The sequence below is a fragment of the Pseudonaja textilis genome, chromosome 15 (assembly GCF_049901715.1).
Source record: "Pseudonaja textilis isolate UNSWEBS1 chromosome 15, rPseTex1.2, whole genome shotgun sequence".
Lineage (NCBI taxonomy): Eukaryota > Metazoa > Chordata > Lepidosauria > Squamata > Elapidae > Pseudonaja > Pseudonaja textilis.
In genome coordinates, this window is record NC_142004.1 from 5,278,702 (window position 1) to 5,296,085 (window position 17,384).

Genomic DNA, 17,384 nt, shown 5'->3' on the forward strand with positions numbered 1-17,384 from the left:
TCTGGCCCAGGTGAGATCAATTGGAAATTAGAAATTGACTGCAAATAAGATGTAATGATATGTATTCTTACCAATAGAAGCTAAGCCAAACTGTATAATTTATTGCTTTTAATAAGGTACTAAAACTAATATTGAGAAGAGTTAAGTTCAGTCTATGGCTTCAGCCCTTCACAACTGTTCCATCATCAAATGTGGCTCCTTGGGAAAATGAATGACCCACCCCTGCTCTAAGGGGATACACGTCGAGTAAGGTGAAGTTAGATAATGGACTTATTCTGAGAATGGCTTGTTTTTCTCTATCTAAAAGGCAGCTTGATACATTAAATCATCAATTAGGCATGGTTCACGAGCTAGCCATTTTATCCATTTTTTAGCAATGTGTTTTTCCAGTTCAGGAGCTGTCCATTTTCAAGCAAGCCAACGCTAAAAAGTTTGAAATGAGCATCCATTAAAAATGTAATCCATTCTTGTGTTATGCTTGTTGCTGTCTCCTCTGCTCGGTTATTTAAGATCCTCATTTTTATCCAATTAAGGCTCCTACTGATTAGTCAGGACAGGGCATTGGGGGAATTTTGATTAGTTCATGCGCATTGGGGGAATTTTCCATGTATTCAAAGCATATAAGAGAACCGGTGAGAGATTGGGAGGAAAGGACACTATTGTTACTAAGAGGGAAAGCAATTTGAAATGGAGACCAACTTTCATGAAAACAAGTTTTCTTCATTCAGGGAAAAAGCAGGGGAGAAGAGAAGACAAGAGAAGACAAGAGAGGAGAGGAGAAGAGAGAAGAGAAAACAGAAGGAGAGAGAAGAGAAGAGATTCCTTATTGGCCAAGTGTCATTGGACACACAAGAGATTTGTCTCCAGTGCATAAGCGCTCAGTGTACATACAAACAACAAATATAATCATAATGATGATGCCCATAAGAGAAGATAATAGGAAAGATGAGAAGGACAATAGTAAAATAGCCCTACTGCATGGATGGAAATCCTTAGGCACAAGACAGTGCTGTGGGAATTAGGTGTTTAGCAAAGTGATGGCATGGGGGAAGAAACTGTCCTTGTGTCTAGTTGTTTTGGCATCCCGAAAGGAGGAGTTGAAACAGTCCATGATGTGAGGGGTCCTCTTTCTGACCAGTATATACGGTAGGTTCTCAATGGAAGGCAGGGTACCTTTATTTCTCACTCTCTCCCCCCACCCCATTTCCCTCTGATTCCAGCACAAGGTCCGTTGCTAAATGAGCACCAAACATTCCAGCCATGCCTTCATGGCCAACGCAGAATAGATTCTAAAGTCAGCATTCATATAGGGAGATCTTACGCCTTCCTGGCTGTTGCTAAGACTGTACTCACTCAGGGAAGAGAGGTGGTTAGGCATACAGGGAGCTGTAATCCCATATGATTTGGAGATGATAAAAATACAGAGAGTCCTCAACTTACAACTGTTCATTTAGTGACCATTGAAAAAATAGACTTACGGACATTTTTCGTACTTATGTTTGTCAGCAGCATCTCCGTGGTCACATGACTAAAATTCAGACACTTAGCAATTGGCATGTATTTATGACATTTGGGCTATTCCAGGATCATGTGATCACCTTTTGCAACCACCCCAGCCTGCTTCTGATAAGCAAAGTCATTGGGGAAGCCAGATTTGCTTAACGACCAAACTCAACTCAACCCAACCCAACCCAACTCAACCCAACCCAACCCAACTTAACTCAATGGAACTAAACTAAACTAAACTAAACAACTGCCATGATTAATTTAACTGTGGCAAGAAAAATAAAATTCACTTATCAACTGTCTTGCTTAGCAATGGAAATTTTGAGCTCAACTCTGGTTGTAAGTCAAGGACTCCCATAGCATAATATGAGTTTTGCATCCTACCTGTCCACCTGGACTTCAACATCTCTCACTCCCATCTTGGCTTCAGCATTGCCATTGAGTTCCTTGCTGTTGCCCTTCAGAAGATCCAGAACGGGTTCAATCTCCTTGAGCAGTTCACTGTTCTCAACGCTGCCATTCAGGCAATGGTCAGGAATATCCTGGTTTCCTTTCAGAGTGTCCTTGGCCACGTTGGTGGCTACCATGCCATTGACGTGCACCAGGTTTTCTTCCCCTTGCCCATTCTCCCGGTTACACCGGGAGCTGACCGAGCCCCCCATGCTGCGTTCTTCCCCCTGTTGCTTCTCTTTGGTGCGGATGCTCGGAGCAGATGCCTGATCGCCTACTGTTGGCGTCCCACACAGAGGTCTGGTGACACGGATGGTTTTTGGTGTCCCGTCTCCAGTGAAAGTTGTCTCTAGGTGAGTGGTGAAGCCCTCGGGGCCTCTTAAGATGAGAACAACGTAAGTTTCCGAAGCGATGCTTCTAAGGACTCCTAAGGCTGTGTCATAGTTCATGTCAACCAGGGGCTTCCCATTGACCGCTAGGATAATATCTCCCGACTGAATAAGGCCACTTTGTTCTGCTGCCCCTCCTCGGATCAAGTCAGAGATGATCACAGGTGGCTTGTTGACTCGTTCCTTCACCAGGAACCCGAGGCCACCCACCTTCCGTTTGAAGAGCTTCACCGAGATTACATTCGGCTGAATCTGTTGGACACTGAATACATTCTCTTCCATTGTAGTCCTGAAATCGTCCAGCCCTCGAGATCAGGATCTCACACAGTGTAGAGATAGACCCTCAGTAAGTCCACAGCTGAGCCACCAACCTCTGATGAGCAAGAAAGAGAAAGAGCGCAAGGCTTTGTATCTGTTTGCAAGCTGGGGAAAAGCCGGCCTTCTTTGGGGAGCTTCACCTCTTGATAAAAGATAAATTCATAGGTCATGCAGCCATCTCTGCAGATCTGGCCCAGATCATTCCCTAGAAGGCAACAAAGCCATCCCTCCTACATGAAGTGAATGGATAACTACGTCAAACATCTTCTGGCTCAACAGATGGCTGAAGAAGACGTTGCTCGCCAAGCATTCTTCGGTGTCTGGGCACATGGGATTGGCTTCACATCATCTTTACCTACAGAGAGAGGGTGGGAGGGAGAGACAGAAAAATAAAAATATCAGACTGGCTTAGACATTGGAGATGGGCAAAACATACTAAACCAAGAATATCTAACACAGCAGAGCAGAATGCGTTGTGAGGTTGTTGTAAGTCACACGTTTGTGGTGAAGTAATAGAATAGAATTCTTTATTGGCCAAGTGTGATTGGATACACAAGGAATTTGTCTTTTGCTCTCAGTGTACATAAAGGAGAAATAAAATACATTCCTCAAGATACAACACTAAATGAGAGTCATAAGTTACTAATAAGCAATCAAATCATACTAGAAAACAAATAAAACAATATAAATTGTAAAGATACAAGCTATATCCATATAGCTTGTATCTTTACAATTTATATTGGGAAGAGATAGGTACTAGGACGAGAAGAAAAATAGCAATATTGTCTTAGTAAATAGTTTGACAGTGTTGTGGGAATTAGTTGTTTAGTAAAGTGATGGCATTCAGGGAAAAACTATTCTTGTGTCTAGTTGTTCTGGTTTCCAGTGCCCTATAGCATTGTTTTGAGGGTAGAAGTTAAAACAATTTATGTCCAGGATGTGAAGGGTCTGGAGATATTTTCACAGCCCCCTTTTTGACTCATGCAGGATACAGGTCTTCAGTGGAAAGCAGGTTGGTAGCAATTGTTTTTTCTGCAGTCCTAATTATCCACTGAAGTCTGTGTCTGTCTTGTTTAGTTGCAGAGCCAAACCAGACATTTATAGAGGTGCAGATGACAGATTCAATATGAAGTAAGTAAGAATAAGTAAGTAAGTAAGTAAGTAAGTAAGTAAGTAAGTAAGACAGACTAAGAAGTAAGAAGACCTTATTCCCATGCAGTCTGTCTCTTGGTCCAAATTTATTTGTAGAGTTTAATTTTTTTTAATTTGCATAACTTTAATATTTTAAGTGTTTTTTCTATTTCTGTAAACCTCCCAGAGTCACCTTCTAAGAAAGATGGGTAGCTTAAAATTTTAATAAACAAATAGAAAAAGTCGAGGACTCTGAGCTCCAGTATTTTGGGTAGGAGGCAAATGTTTCTCCTTGACTGCATCTCAGCCAGGTTTCACCACCAAAGATTCAAAAATGTGTTATTTTTCATTTGAATAACATTGCTTATCATGTTTTTTTAAGTATTTTTGAGGTCAATTATAAGCTTCTGGGGTCAGCTTTGTACGCTCAGTGGTGGGTATCAATAATTGTAATAAATAATAATTAGAATGAACCTTGGAAAATAACAGTGGGATTTCAATGCAAAAACCTTGTGAGCTAATTAGCAGGTACTGTATAACGAACAATAGGAAATCTGGGCCAACAGAATGTTTGACTTAACAGAGGATAAGGTTATTAATTTTCACATTTAAAAGAAATGCACCAAGTTTGAGGCATGATTTGCTTTGGGGATATAATAACAGGTTGCTACATGGTAGAGGATTAGATTAAAAGAAAGTCTTCTATTGACGAAAGCAACCATAATTAAATCAGACTGTAGAGTAGAAAATGGAATAACAAAGTTGGACCTTGGAAGTCTTCTACTCCAACTCCCTCCTCAAGCAGGGGCCCCTATACCATGCCAGACAAATGGCTATCAAATCTCTTCTTGAAAATCTCCAGTGTTGGAGCATTCACAACTTCTGGAGGCAGGCTGTTCCACTGGTTAACTGTTCTCACGGTCAGGAAATTTCTCTTTAAAATTCGAGGTTAGATTTCTCTTTGATAATCTTCTATCCATTGTCTTTCGTCCTGGATGATACATTCCGATCTCTTACTCTAATTTATTGGTATGGGCCCTTGCTGAATGCAAAAAGCAGCAGATAAGCAGCTAATTAGCTTAGATGAAAGTCAATAGGTACGGCTTTTTAAGACCGTGTGAGGCAAAGATGGTGAAGATGTCAAATTATACAGAGCTGCCAATCGGTATTGTCAACCTATTTTGGAACCGAAAACCCTTTTGTGAAAGTTAAAAGAGTAATATGATGAAGTCACCATTCTTGAACAAATGGGAAAGGGATTAGGGTGCTGTCCAGTGGCTGAATGTGAACAAGAAAAGGGAATAATGCCGTAGTAGGGAATACAAATAGCTCAGGATTAAATTGTTGGCTTCTTGGTATTCTCTGAGCTTGGTTGTTTTCCTGCAGATATTTTGTTATTTGGCTAGGCAACAACTAGCACTGATGATGTTACCTAGTTTGATAATGAAACGTCTGCAAGAAAACAACCAGACTTAGAGAGCACCAAGGATTCCATAATCCTCCTCCTCTTGTACACCTCACTCCCTTCTAGCTGTGATATGTTACCTAGTTGGGTAATGAAACATCTGCAAGAAAACAACAAAGCTCAGGGAGGACCAAGGGCACCTCATCTCAACTCTACTAGTCAACATCAACAGTGCATGGAACGTAGTGGTAAAACATCAGCCTGAAAATGACCAAGCTCAGAGGACACCAAAAATCCATCACAAAAACAGCTCTTGAACTGGGTCTTTCTATCTACAACATGAATTTAATTAGGAACCTCTCAAAAACCAAGAGGATTTTTTGGGGAAGAGAGAAACATGTGTTGAGTTGGATGCATTCTTTCTGCCATAAAGAAATTGTTGGAGCTCATCCCATCCACCTGTTCCTATGGAAGTTTCTTTCTTTTCCGTCTCAACTTACAAGAGAGAGAGGGGGAGGAGAGGAGGGAGGGAGGGAGAAAGGGAGAGAAAGAGAGAGAGAGAGAGAAAGAAAGGGAGGGAGGGAGAGAGAGGGAGAGAAAGAGGGAAAGAGGGAGAGGGAGAGAGGGAGAGGGAGAGAATGAATAACTGTCGTCCTTCAAGGAAGTGTGTTTTTATCTATTCCCTAACAATAGCTTCAGGCATATGGCCTCTTCTGAATAAAGAATCTTTCCTTGCCCATCTTTTGCCTGACATCTGCTTGGTTTAAAAAATGAGGGAGAGAGAGAGAGAGAGAAAGAAAGTTTTCTAGAAATCTGACATGTGATGGTCTCTAATAGGGCTGCATCATGAGCAAAAAGTGTTGATGGGCAAGTGTTTTTGATTTGTGGCTGGTTCATTCCGTCACTAGGCTGGCTGATCAGGAAGAATATCTGACTGATTTGCCCATTAATTGGAATTTCTAACAAGGCAGGTAGACAGGAATGGCCTTCGCTCTGGGTTTGGGTACACAGGACAAATTGGACCAACTATCTTGATGCCTATGGAAGGTGGCATCTGTTGGAGAGGATTGAAGTTGAAAACAGACTTGAAGGAAGAGGAAAGGCTTTGGATTGTTGCGAACAGGATGATGGGGTCCTGGATCCTTCCTGTCCACATCAGAAATGCTACTGAAGTAGGCAGGAGGACTAGACGGTGGGGTTGAACTGGCACGGAATTCATTAGAACATTCCTTCTCAACTTCAGCAACTTCAAGCGGTGTGCACTTCAACTCCCAGAATTCCCCAGCCAACATCACCAAAAAACAAAACCCTGAAACAGATTAAACATTGGACCAACAAGGCCAACCTGATAAAATATGATTAAATTTATGAAGCCATAAAACAAAAGATTAAGCAACAAATACGTCAGAGGGGATTAAGACAAAAGATTTAAATAAAGGCCATTTTTCTATATTTAAAAAAAAACCAATAAAAGATCATGAAAAGACCAATAAACATAATAATAATAGTAATAAAGACTTTCAGATGTCTGTGCTTTGGAGAAGAGTGGAGAATGTTCTGGTTTTTGAGGAAGAGAGGTGAAACGAAAATTGCTGCAGCAATCATGTTTTAGTTTCCAAGGACAAAAATAACAAATATATACTTTTTTTGGGGGGGGGTTAAATAAAGTACAGTTTTTTATGATATACGAAGTCTATGAATTGCTCTATCTTAAATGATGATATGATCCTAGTTTGTTTAAGGTAATCACCATAATTCCCCTATTCTGACATGGGGAAATATAGTTTTCTTAGACAAATGAAAGTTTGACTTGCAAGCTTGATCACATACCATCAGGAGTCACGTATCTTATTGGTCATCAGTAAATTTACCTATGATTTATTCAATAAAAACAAAAGAGCAACTTGAATTTCCAGAAGTGATGGGATTCAAAAGAGTTATTTTCCGATTGCTTTGCTGCAGTAAAGGTCAGACTGAATTCAACATTAACACAACAACACAGGTTCAACACGAAGGCACCAGATAACTTGGACCATTTGTGGCAACATAATGATTCTGAACTGATGACATGCTTAACTCCACCCCCACTCTGTCTGTTCTTCTACAGTGACTCCTCAAAATGTGAATTTGAAAAATATTGGTTCACATCTGACTAATGTTGACTGGTTTTGAGTAAAAGCTGGAAAACTTTCCACCATCTGGATTCCAGATAACTTCCAGATTTTGGAAGAGTTCTGTTTATCACTAAGTCCAATTTGGACACCCTGAAGTACTGGGTCTGAAGATAAGAGCATCATTTCTAGAATTGGTTGAAAGTGAGATTCAGGTAAATCCCATGTGTGAAATAGACATTGGCAAATTTGATGCTCAATCAGTCTTCTATTTCCATATGAAAGAAGAAGCTGTCAACATTTAAAAAAATTGCTGACAGTTTCCATAAAGAACTGAAGCTCCAAACCATAAGACTGGATGACATTATAGGAGGCATATAATTTTCTACCCTTCCTCAGTCAAATGTGCATTTAGATTCTAATAAGCAATTTTCGTTCTTTAAAAAAAAAGACTTTAATAAACCCACTGCACCTTTGCCAGTGATAGCATTCATCATACAATGCCCCAAAGGCATAAAAAATGGTTTAAACAATAAAAAATGTTCTTATCCGGTTTGATGAATGCCTTGTTGTATTGCTAGATGTTGCATCTAATCTTTTTGGGGGTTTTCTGATCCACTGCTGTGGTTTCTTTCATGGGGAAGAACAGTGAAAAAATGAAATTATTCACAGCAACAGGAATAAGAATAACAACTTAGAATAGGCATGAGGATCAGACTTCACATTTGAAATCTTGGTGGTTTGCAAATCAGAGTTTATAACTTAACGTCTGGTCCATCCCAACTGCAGCTTATTAAAGAAAACAAAATGACTTAGCACAAAATGAAAACCAAATTTATATTGTACACAATTCATACAAGACAAACTGCCGTAGCAGCTGTGAGTCATATATATGCTCCTGGTCAAAAGTGACAACTATTAGCTAGGTGGCAATTAATTAATGTTTGCAGTTCGCATTCACCACTTCCACTTATTTCACATAACTCTCCAGTTGCAAGCAAGTTTTAACAGGAAGGAAGGAAGGAAGGAAGGAAGGAAGGAAGAAAGAAAGAAAGATAGATAGATGCTGGTACTCTGTAGTATTTCAGGTGGAAATAAAAAAAATAAGTTTTTTAATTCTAGGATTTAAAAAATGGAACCAGTAAAAAAACCCACTTTAAAAAAAAAAGGCACTTAAACTTTTTAAAAGTGCTCCCAACTTTTCACGTAATCGCTTTAGTTCCTTGACCTTCTTTTGAAACAACTACATGAAACAACTGGACTGTATTAGATATTTTTACTCCTGAAAAAAATTGTTAGTCTTATTGATGGGCAAGGAAATAAAATGAGCACATACTGAAATGGTGATTGTGGGGCAGAATTGAGCTGGAGTTAGTTGACTATTCTTCTTAACTGAATGGAAGAAAAGAAAACCTAGGTTCACACATTGCTTTAAACCAGGAGTCTTTAAACTGGCAACTTTAAGACTTGTGGACTTCAACTCCTGGAATTCTGGGAGTTGAAGTCCACTAGTCTTAGAATTTCCAAGTTTGGAGACCCCTGGGTTAAGCTGTGCTTGCTTTTAACCGTAGTTTATTGACCAAGCTGCAATGGCTGGCTTTTTTCATGACCTAGGCCAAAATACCCTCTATTGTATGTAGTGACGAATCCAGGCAAAAGTTCTTTAATTAATTGACTTGAAAGTTCTACAAACACTTCAGATGATTATCAAAAGAATGGCTGGGAAAGTTGATGCAACTTGTCGAGCTGGCTAAATGAATAGAATAGACTATAGAATAACTATAGAATAGAATGGAATAGAATAATGACAGAGATAATAAGAATAGAATAGAATAGAATAGAATAGAATAGAATAGAATAGAATAGAATAGAATAGAAGAGTTGGAAGGGACACTGGAGGTCTTCTAGTCCAACCCCCTGCCCAGGCAGAAAACTCTACATCACTTCAGACAAATGGTTATCCAATCTCTTCTTAAAAACTTCCAGTGTTGGAGAATTCACAGTTTCTGGAGACAAGTTGTTTCACTGGTTAATTGTTCTAACTGTAATTAACTGATCTGAGTAGGGAAAAAAATAATACCTGCATTTATGGCTGAAGGAAAACCCCTTATAGACATTTTACGTGAAACAGGAAAAAATGCAGTTATGATTTATGCTTGTGATGATTAGGGAAAAAACCCAGATAACAGAAAAAAGTGAGCTTTTTCTGTAATTGTAAATTAAGAAATAATTCATAAGGTATGCCTCCCCCACCCAAATAGCATTTGGTTTGATTTAATTTATTCTGGACAGAATTAAGTAGAGGCTGTTTTTAAATTTCCTTTTCCTTCACCAAATGCTTTCATATATTATAAACAAACATCTTTAATGTACTGTGCTTATTCTGGAAATGAAAATCGTAAATTGATAGGAAGAAGGGGGTAAATGTACTAATTACCTTATACTGCCCTTTACTCCATCACTCTGAGATTTAAAATGTTTTAACGTGGATTGAGATCCTCGCAAAGAATTAAGATCAACCCACAGCCCAACTCAAGTTCAAGCATTAGAATGTAAACAATTATAATGAATGGCCATTCAGGGAGCAAAATTTTACAACCACTTTGCAAGTTTGTAAAACAAAGGGCAGCTGAAATCAGATTGTAAGTGCCATCGTGGTTTCACTTAGCAACTGCTACATTTAACAACCAAGTTACCAGTCCCCATTGTGACTGTTAAAAAAGAACAACCTGTATTTATTTGTTAGTGTAGAATAACTTGTGACCGTCTGGAACCAAATGAATATTCTGAGAAGGAACTGTAAAACCCTAAGTGGGATTCTCTTAATGCAGAGGGTTAGCCTAGAACCACAATCTCGGCATACTTGATTCTGACAAGCAGCTCCAACACCATTTAACAGAATAGCAGAGTTGGAAGGGACCTTGGAGGTCTTCTAGTCCAACCTCCTGCTTAGGCAGGAAACCCTACACCACTTCAGACAAATAGTTATCCAACATCTTTTAAAAAACTTCCAGTGTTGGAGCATTTACAACTTCTGGAGGAAAGTTGTTCCGCGGATTAATTGTTCAGGAAATTTCTCCTTAGTTCTAAGTTGCTTCTCTCCTTGATTAGTTTCCACCCATTGTTCCTTGTCTGGCCTTTGGGTGTTTTGGAGAGTATTTTGACTCCCTCTACTTTGGGGCAGCCCCTCAAATATTTGAACACCGCCATCATGTCCTTCTTTTCATCAAACTAGACATACCCAATTTTGCAGCAACCGTTTTTCATATCTTTTAGCCTCCAGTCCCCTCATCACCCTGGTTGCTCTTCTCTGCACTCTTTCTAGAGTCTCAACATTCTTTTTTTTTACACTGGTTGCTGTATTCTGGAGACAGTACTTGATGGGCTCCACTCTGGATTTCCCAGGCCTGTGGGCAAAACGAGGTCTTCAGGATCTTGGGAAAGAGTGTCAGCGTGTGGGCCAATCTAATCTCCGTGGGGTTGATGTTCCAAAGGGAGGGAGCCACCACGGAGAAGGCCCTTTTTCTGGGTCCATCTGCCGGATGGACCTCCTTAGGGGAGAGGGACCTGCAATATTTGCTGCCTCCCAATTCTGGTGGGCTGGGTGGATGTAACCAGGAAGAGATGGTCCTCCAGGTAACTTGGACTTCTTTGCAAGTCTGACACTTGGAAATATACAGAAGACAACCCACAGATATATCAACCGACCTCTCTCCCGCCCTGCCCTTGGGTACAGCCTCCTCCCAAAGTCAACCTTTGCTTCTCTTCCCATCCATCTTATCACTTTAACAGCATCCATTTTCCATGAGCCAGATTTAAATGCTCCCCATTGTCTCACTAAATCAGTTTCCACGGGGATTTATGCCGGTAGACAAAGAGCCCCTGAGGCTGATGGATTTATGCCACTTTAATTTCTTCCTCTGGTTTTCTTTCTTTTTTATTTTAAAAAAAGAAAGCAAGCTGAGCAGATCCAACAAAGGGTCATCTAAATTTGAAAAAGAGGATGCAAAGATGACCCGTAGATGGCCCTCTGTCCTTCGGTCTGGTTTAGCTTTAAAAGAAACTCAAACGGTACAATGTCTTGGAGATTTATCAATAGTAAGGATGCTTTGACTTCTGTTTTTGGTTGTTGTTTTTTTAAGTCTATTTCCTGGTTTGGGCAGAACGTGCACTTGGGCTGCGTTCAGCTTCAGGAATCTATTTTTCATGGGTGTTTTTCTTATCAATCACTGTAATGAAAGAGCAGGAGAACGGTCCATGTCCAGGCCAGTTAATTTTCTTGACAGTTCTGTAAGATTGTCTCTTCCACTGTCTATAACTCAGTACCCACCCAACATTCTCTTCCCTTCTCATTCCCCTCCAATGTCTACCTAACTCCCTTCAGCAAAAGATTGCATTAGATTCCTGAGCGTCATAATCCGTTCTCTATTAGTCACTGGCACATTTGAACTTTCTCTCTCTCTCTCTTTTTCAGCGTGCCTCATACACTCTGATTTGGGGCACATCTAAATAAACTGGAAATGCTGCAAAGCAGATGTGATTGTGGGTCACACTAAGCCAGGGGCTGCCAACCTTTTGGACCTCAGGGAACAATAAACTCATAATTTTAAATCCTGCAGACCAGAGACCTTGGGAAAATTCCAAAAGAGGTCTGCAGGAAAATTCCCCGTTTTCCTAATGATCAATCATTCTTTATTTGGGATCACAGGATACCGTCTCCAGCTCCATTCTCAGGGGGAGAGAGAGAGAGAGAGACTTCTGGCTTCATGCAAGGAAAGCAGCAGGAGCAGCAGAAGTCTTTCTTTCTCTCCCCCAAACTCCGCCAGAAATGAGTCTTTGCTGGCACAGCCTCTTGGAGCAGGAGGCCTTGCAAGGTCCCTAAGATTCATTTCTGGCGGAGTTTGGGGGAGAGAACGAAAGACTTTTGCTGCTTTCTTTGCCTGCAGCCAAAAGCAGAAGAAGAAAGAAGCAGAAAGAAGCAGCCCGGTGGCCAGGCCAGGTGTGTGGGGCGAGTGGGGCAAAGACCTACAAGAAAGGCCTATGCAAAGACCTAAGAGAAATAGAACAACTGTGGCAAAAGCAATCAAAAGTATTACCAATAGCAACAGATGCCTTGGGTGCAATCCCCAAAAAACCTGGAGCACCCCTTGAACACCATCTGCATTGACAAAATCCCCATCAGTCAATTGCAAAAAGTGGCTTCACTCGGAATAGTTTCCATCCTAGGATGATATTTGTAGCACCGTCAAACATCCAGTTCTGCCTATTCCAGATCCTTGGAAAGGACTCGACAGGTAGACAAAATGCCAAACCCAGTCTGAACATCTGCCCGACTGTGTGATGAACCAAAAATATCAATTATCAGCATTGACAAAATCCCCGTCAATTGCAAAAGGTAGATTTACTCGGAACAGCTGATACCCGGTGACAATACTTTTAGCACTATCAAACAACATTTGCCTATCAGGTTCTTGGGAAGGACTTGAGAGTTGGGTAAAAAGTCAACTCTAGTCTAAACAGCTGGCTGACTATGCAATGAACCATTCAAGAAACCAGGGTTTTAAATATGCATGAATTTGAATAAATAATTGACTCCATCCATAACTTGAGATTCAGCTGGGAATTCTTTTGGTTTTTTTTTAAAGGTACACTTATTTCTAGCTGTGTTCCTATACCTACAGGGAGATTTTAAAATTTCATCTGCATGTTAAGCGAGGAGATGTATGCAATCTGCATTCATGATAGAAAGAAATGTTATGGAAATCATTTTAGCCAGGCTAGACTTTCTTGTAGAAAATGTGACTTGTTCTTAATAAGAAGAACATAGAAGAAGTTCATTTTATTGGCATTTTAATCAGAATTGATCTAATTCACATGGCTCCCTGGTCAACAAAAAAACTGGAACATGGTTGTATTTTGATAGCTTGTCATTTTTCAATTGCTACAAGTGTTTCTCGCTTCAAAAAGGAAGGACATCGGGGAAATATGCATTCAGGGAAATACGCATGGAAAAAAAAGGAAATGCACACATAAAAACTATGCATGGGAAAACTGTACGCAAAGCCATACAAATATTAGGGGAAAGTGCCCACAAATAGTTGAATATTAGGAGAAACATATGCTGCTTCTTGTACTCACTGACTAACACAGAGATCAGATGAAATGGGGTTAAAAATCAGAAATGGGATACATGGAATTCATTTTAAATTCATCAAATTATATAGAGCTACTATCAAGAGGGGAGGAAATTTGTAGGATTTGAGAAAGTAGGATTCATTATTATGGGAAATAGAAAGAAATGAAAGCTCTTGCAAGCATTTAAAATATTTCACAATGGTTTTTTTGGGGGGGGGAGTGGGGTGTCTTTAAAATATAAACTGCAGAAGGAATTTTGAATTCATGTGGATGTGTTTTGGCAGAGTTCTGCTGTAAGAGACGGTGTCCAAGTCCCCACCAGATCATAAAATCTTTTGGGTGACTTTGAGCTAATCTTGCTCTAAGCTCCCTTACTGGGTTACTGTAAGGAAGAACACAAAGAAAAAACCAACCAGGGGTATTGGCATCCTTAACCATTCTGAAGGAAAATGGGCATGGATGTATTTTCAGCTTACCTGGATTTTATATAATACTGGCTGTAGCACCTTCGAAAAAATATAACACAACTAAAAAAGGGTAATCAAAAAAATTAAAGAATGGGAGCAGTTATCTTTCAAAGAAAATCTGTTCTGACCCAAACCCTTTTCCAATAAGACAAACAATAACCAAAGGGAACAGAAACCTTTAAATGAGTCTTACGAGTCCCCAGTTAAAAGGCTGCTACAGACTAATTAACTTTGATAAGCACAAACCTTGCCAAAACTGTGCAAAACTGCCAAGAATCACAGATAAGAAATATTTCACAACACAAGAGTCTTCAAATACCAAATTAAGGTACTGTAATGTCAATGAGGCTGAGTTTCAAAATGTCTTTGCTTCCTGCAAAGAACATTTGCTTCACAGCTGCCTTTTATCTTCTTGAAGGAGGGGCCATTGCCCTGCAGTCTCACTCCCAAGTTGCCCGTGTTGCAGTTGCTTTTTCCTGCGAACAATCCTGCGTGCACGCGCACCTGCTGCCGGCTAACCACAACAAAAATCTATAGCAATGGCGCAGTATATGTGTGTGTGAGAGAGAGAGAGAGAGAGGAGAAGAGAGGGGAAGAGAGAGGTAAAGTGAGAGAGAGGGAAAGAGAGGGAAAGAGAGAAAGAGAGGGGGAATGAGAGAGAGAGAGAGAGAGAGATAGAAATGAAGAGATCAGTTTAAGGAACTGAACTTTGGTTGTTAGGAAGGAGTCCCATTAGTCAAATAGGATGAAAGCAACACAACCGTTATTTCCACTCCCCCCACTCCAAAAAAAGCTTCACCCAAAAACTCAGCAGAGCCGGATGGGGAAACAAATAAACGAGAAAAATGTCACTTGACAGATAAGTTTGAAATCCAATTAGAGTAGAAGACAAGGAACATGCCCTCGCTTAATAAGACACTTAACATTACAGCAAAGTTAGGTCAAGTTAGCAGCAGTTATGCTGATGATAGAAACCTGCCGTGTGCCAAGGGACTAGCTGTGTGCACTAATTTCTGTGAAAACCACAGTTTTTCCCCTATCATCAATTGCCAGGAAATTCACTCGATAAATGTTCCTAATCTAATGAGTTTAAGACAAAAAACAGACCAATTAAGGCATGGTTGGTAATAAACCTAATTGTTCTTAAAAGAATGACTCACAACTATTCAAAATCTCGTGAAATAGCATCAGATCTGAAAATACCAATTCTCATGAATGTGAACCGACGTTTTCAGAAGAAAGAAAGACTTCAGAACTTTTTTTTTTTTTTTTGGTTATTTATTCCATAATCTGCCCCGAAGATGCTACTTGTCAAGGGATTTTATCACATTTACAATCGGTGGTGCCTTCTATGAGGAAGAACTATACACAAACTTCTAAACGATATGAAGAGACTGGACAGCCATTTGTCTGAAATTGTACAGGGTTTTCTGCTGGAGCAGTGGGTTGGACTAGAAGGCCTCCGGCCTCATTCCTGCTCATCAGCCAGGCAGAGCGAAGAGCGATTCCCCGATTATATTTCAAAGCAGCCTTTTCGTGAAATCAATTCATCAGGGAATCCAAGGGGAGAAATCTCAGGCAGTTTTAAATAAATAAATAAATAAATAAATACAAGCAGATAGAAGGTTGTTAAGAGTGGAAGAACAAAGGTATTCCCTGGAGTGAGCAAGCATTTCCCCCTCCTGGGATTCAGTGGGTTTTTTTTTTTTTTCTGATGCTCCCTAAGGAAGGAAGAGGGCTAAAACAGCCCTACTCTCTCTTTAATTGGCGTCTGTTTTATAACAGGGATCTTCAAACTTGACAGCTTTAAGACTTGTGGAAGTCCACAACTCCCAGAATTCCTTCTCCGGTCATGTGAGCTCAGGAATTCTGGGAGTTGAAGTCCACAAGTCTTCCAACTTGCCAAGTTTGAAGGCCCTTGGTTTGATTAAAAAGGCAAGCCTGAAGCGTGTGCGTAGGGGCGTCAAGAAAAAGATCCCCATCCAGAAGACAGCGGAGACGTGGAATGGAAACCCCAATCCAAACGCAAGTAGCTCAACAGAAGTCTTCAGACAGCAAGAGAAAAGCATCAGCTCTCGGAGTTGGAAGACGATTAAGAAGAGAGGATGAGATTGGCGACAAGAGCTGAAGAACTGGGGAGAAGGGGAAGAGTTAAAAAAAAACGAAACGCTAAGAAATAGTTAAGATATTTAAAAACCCGTAAGACTGATAGACATGAAAATAAGAAATAGAATATGAGGATAGAAAACGTGTGGATTAAATGAGAATTAAGGGAAAGCAAGAGAGAGAGAGAGTAGAGAGAGGGTGGGTGGATGGGTAGATAGATATATGGATTGATGGATGGATAGAGATAGATAAATAGGCAGACAGAAAGACAGATGGATAGACAGACAGATAGACTGACAGGCAGATGAGATGGATGGACAGAGGGATGGATGGATGGATGGATGGATGGATGGATGGATGGATGGATGGATGGATGCATAGATAAATAGCTAGCTGGCTGACTGGCTGATAGGCTGGATGGATGGACAGACAGATGGGATAGATATGGGATGAGATGGATGGAGGAATGGATGGATAGATAATAGAATAATATTTTATTTTTTGATCAAAAATAGTTCTGTGTGTCTGTGTTATTAAGAAAAATCCCCAATCCAACTTCCTTGTTTAAAAAGGAAAGAAAGAAAACATGATTTACAACAACCAGTCACTCAGAATCAACTGAATTCAGAATTCAGCTGAAATCATATTTTATCAAACTGCTAATAGACTTAGCAGCCTTTTCTATAACAATGGCTTCTTCCTACGGATAGCCAACAGATACACAATTTCTCCCATATCAAGTGGAAAGAGAATCACAAAGGAGCTAACAGCCTATTCTGCTCACCTTACTGGCATAGTTGGATTCTCCCTCCCTTTGGTAATTCGTCTGCAGTTGTTTTTCTTCCAATGCCCTAGTTTTATTTTTCACTTTTTTCTAAAAAAAATGGCAAGCTGTATGGCATGTTCAAAAAGACAGGATAAACATATGTTGGAAACGAAGATCTCTAAACTGGATGCAATTATAATTTATTATCAGGAGCCATTAAAAAATCTTATACTTTTTTTTTAAAAAAATATGGTGTAGTAATTAAGAGAGGCCTGGTTTATGCTTGCATGTCATTTTCTGGATTTTAATTCAAGGCACTATATAAATTCATCAAAAATGGAGGGTTTTGTTTCCCAATAAGCCATTATTAAACAAAACATGACTTATGATGATAGGGTCCTGCTGAGTTCTGAGCTAGGTTTCTCCTCCGCCCCAACCATGGCTATGCTGAATGAACCATAATTGGCTAGGTTCGTATTTCACACTAAGTCATAAAATGTACTTTAAAAACCAGAGAAGCAACGTTTGCACGTTGTGCTGAAACAAGATAGATAATTAGTTAGTTTAACAATAAAGCATTAAGCCGGTCAATAAATGCCT

General features: G+C 40.0%; 2 protein-coding genes across 3 annotated transcripts in view; one reads left to right on the forward strand and one right to left on the reverse strand.

Annotated features, from left to right (window-relative positions):
• The window catches only part of NOS1 (nitric oxide synthase 1), a 99,020-nt gene that overhangs the window by 66,364 nt on the left and 15,272 nt on the right, over positions 1–17,384 (reverse strand). For both annotated transcript variants that reach the window (XM_026718614.2, XM_087913261.1), the window contains exon 2: positions 1,891–3,018. In XM_026718614.2, coding sequence (XP_026574399.1) covers positions 1,891–2,627 — 737 coding nt within the window. In that variant the 5' untranslated portion in view covers positions 2,628–3,018. The remainder of the gene's footprint in view (positions 1–1,890; positions 3,019–17,384) is intronic.
• The window catches only part of RFC5 (replication factor C subunit 5), a 315,947-nt gene that overhangs the window by 55,677 nt on the left and 242,886 nt on the right, over positions 1–17,384 (forward strand). The window lies entirely within an intron of this gene.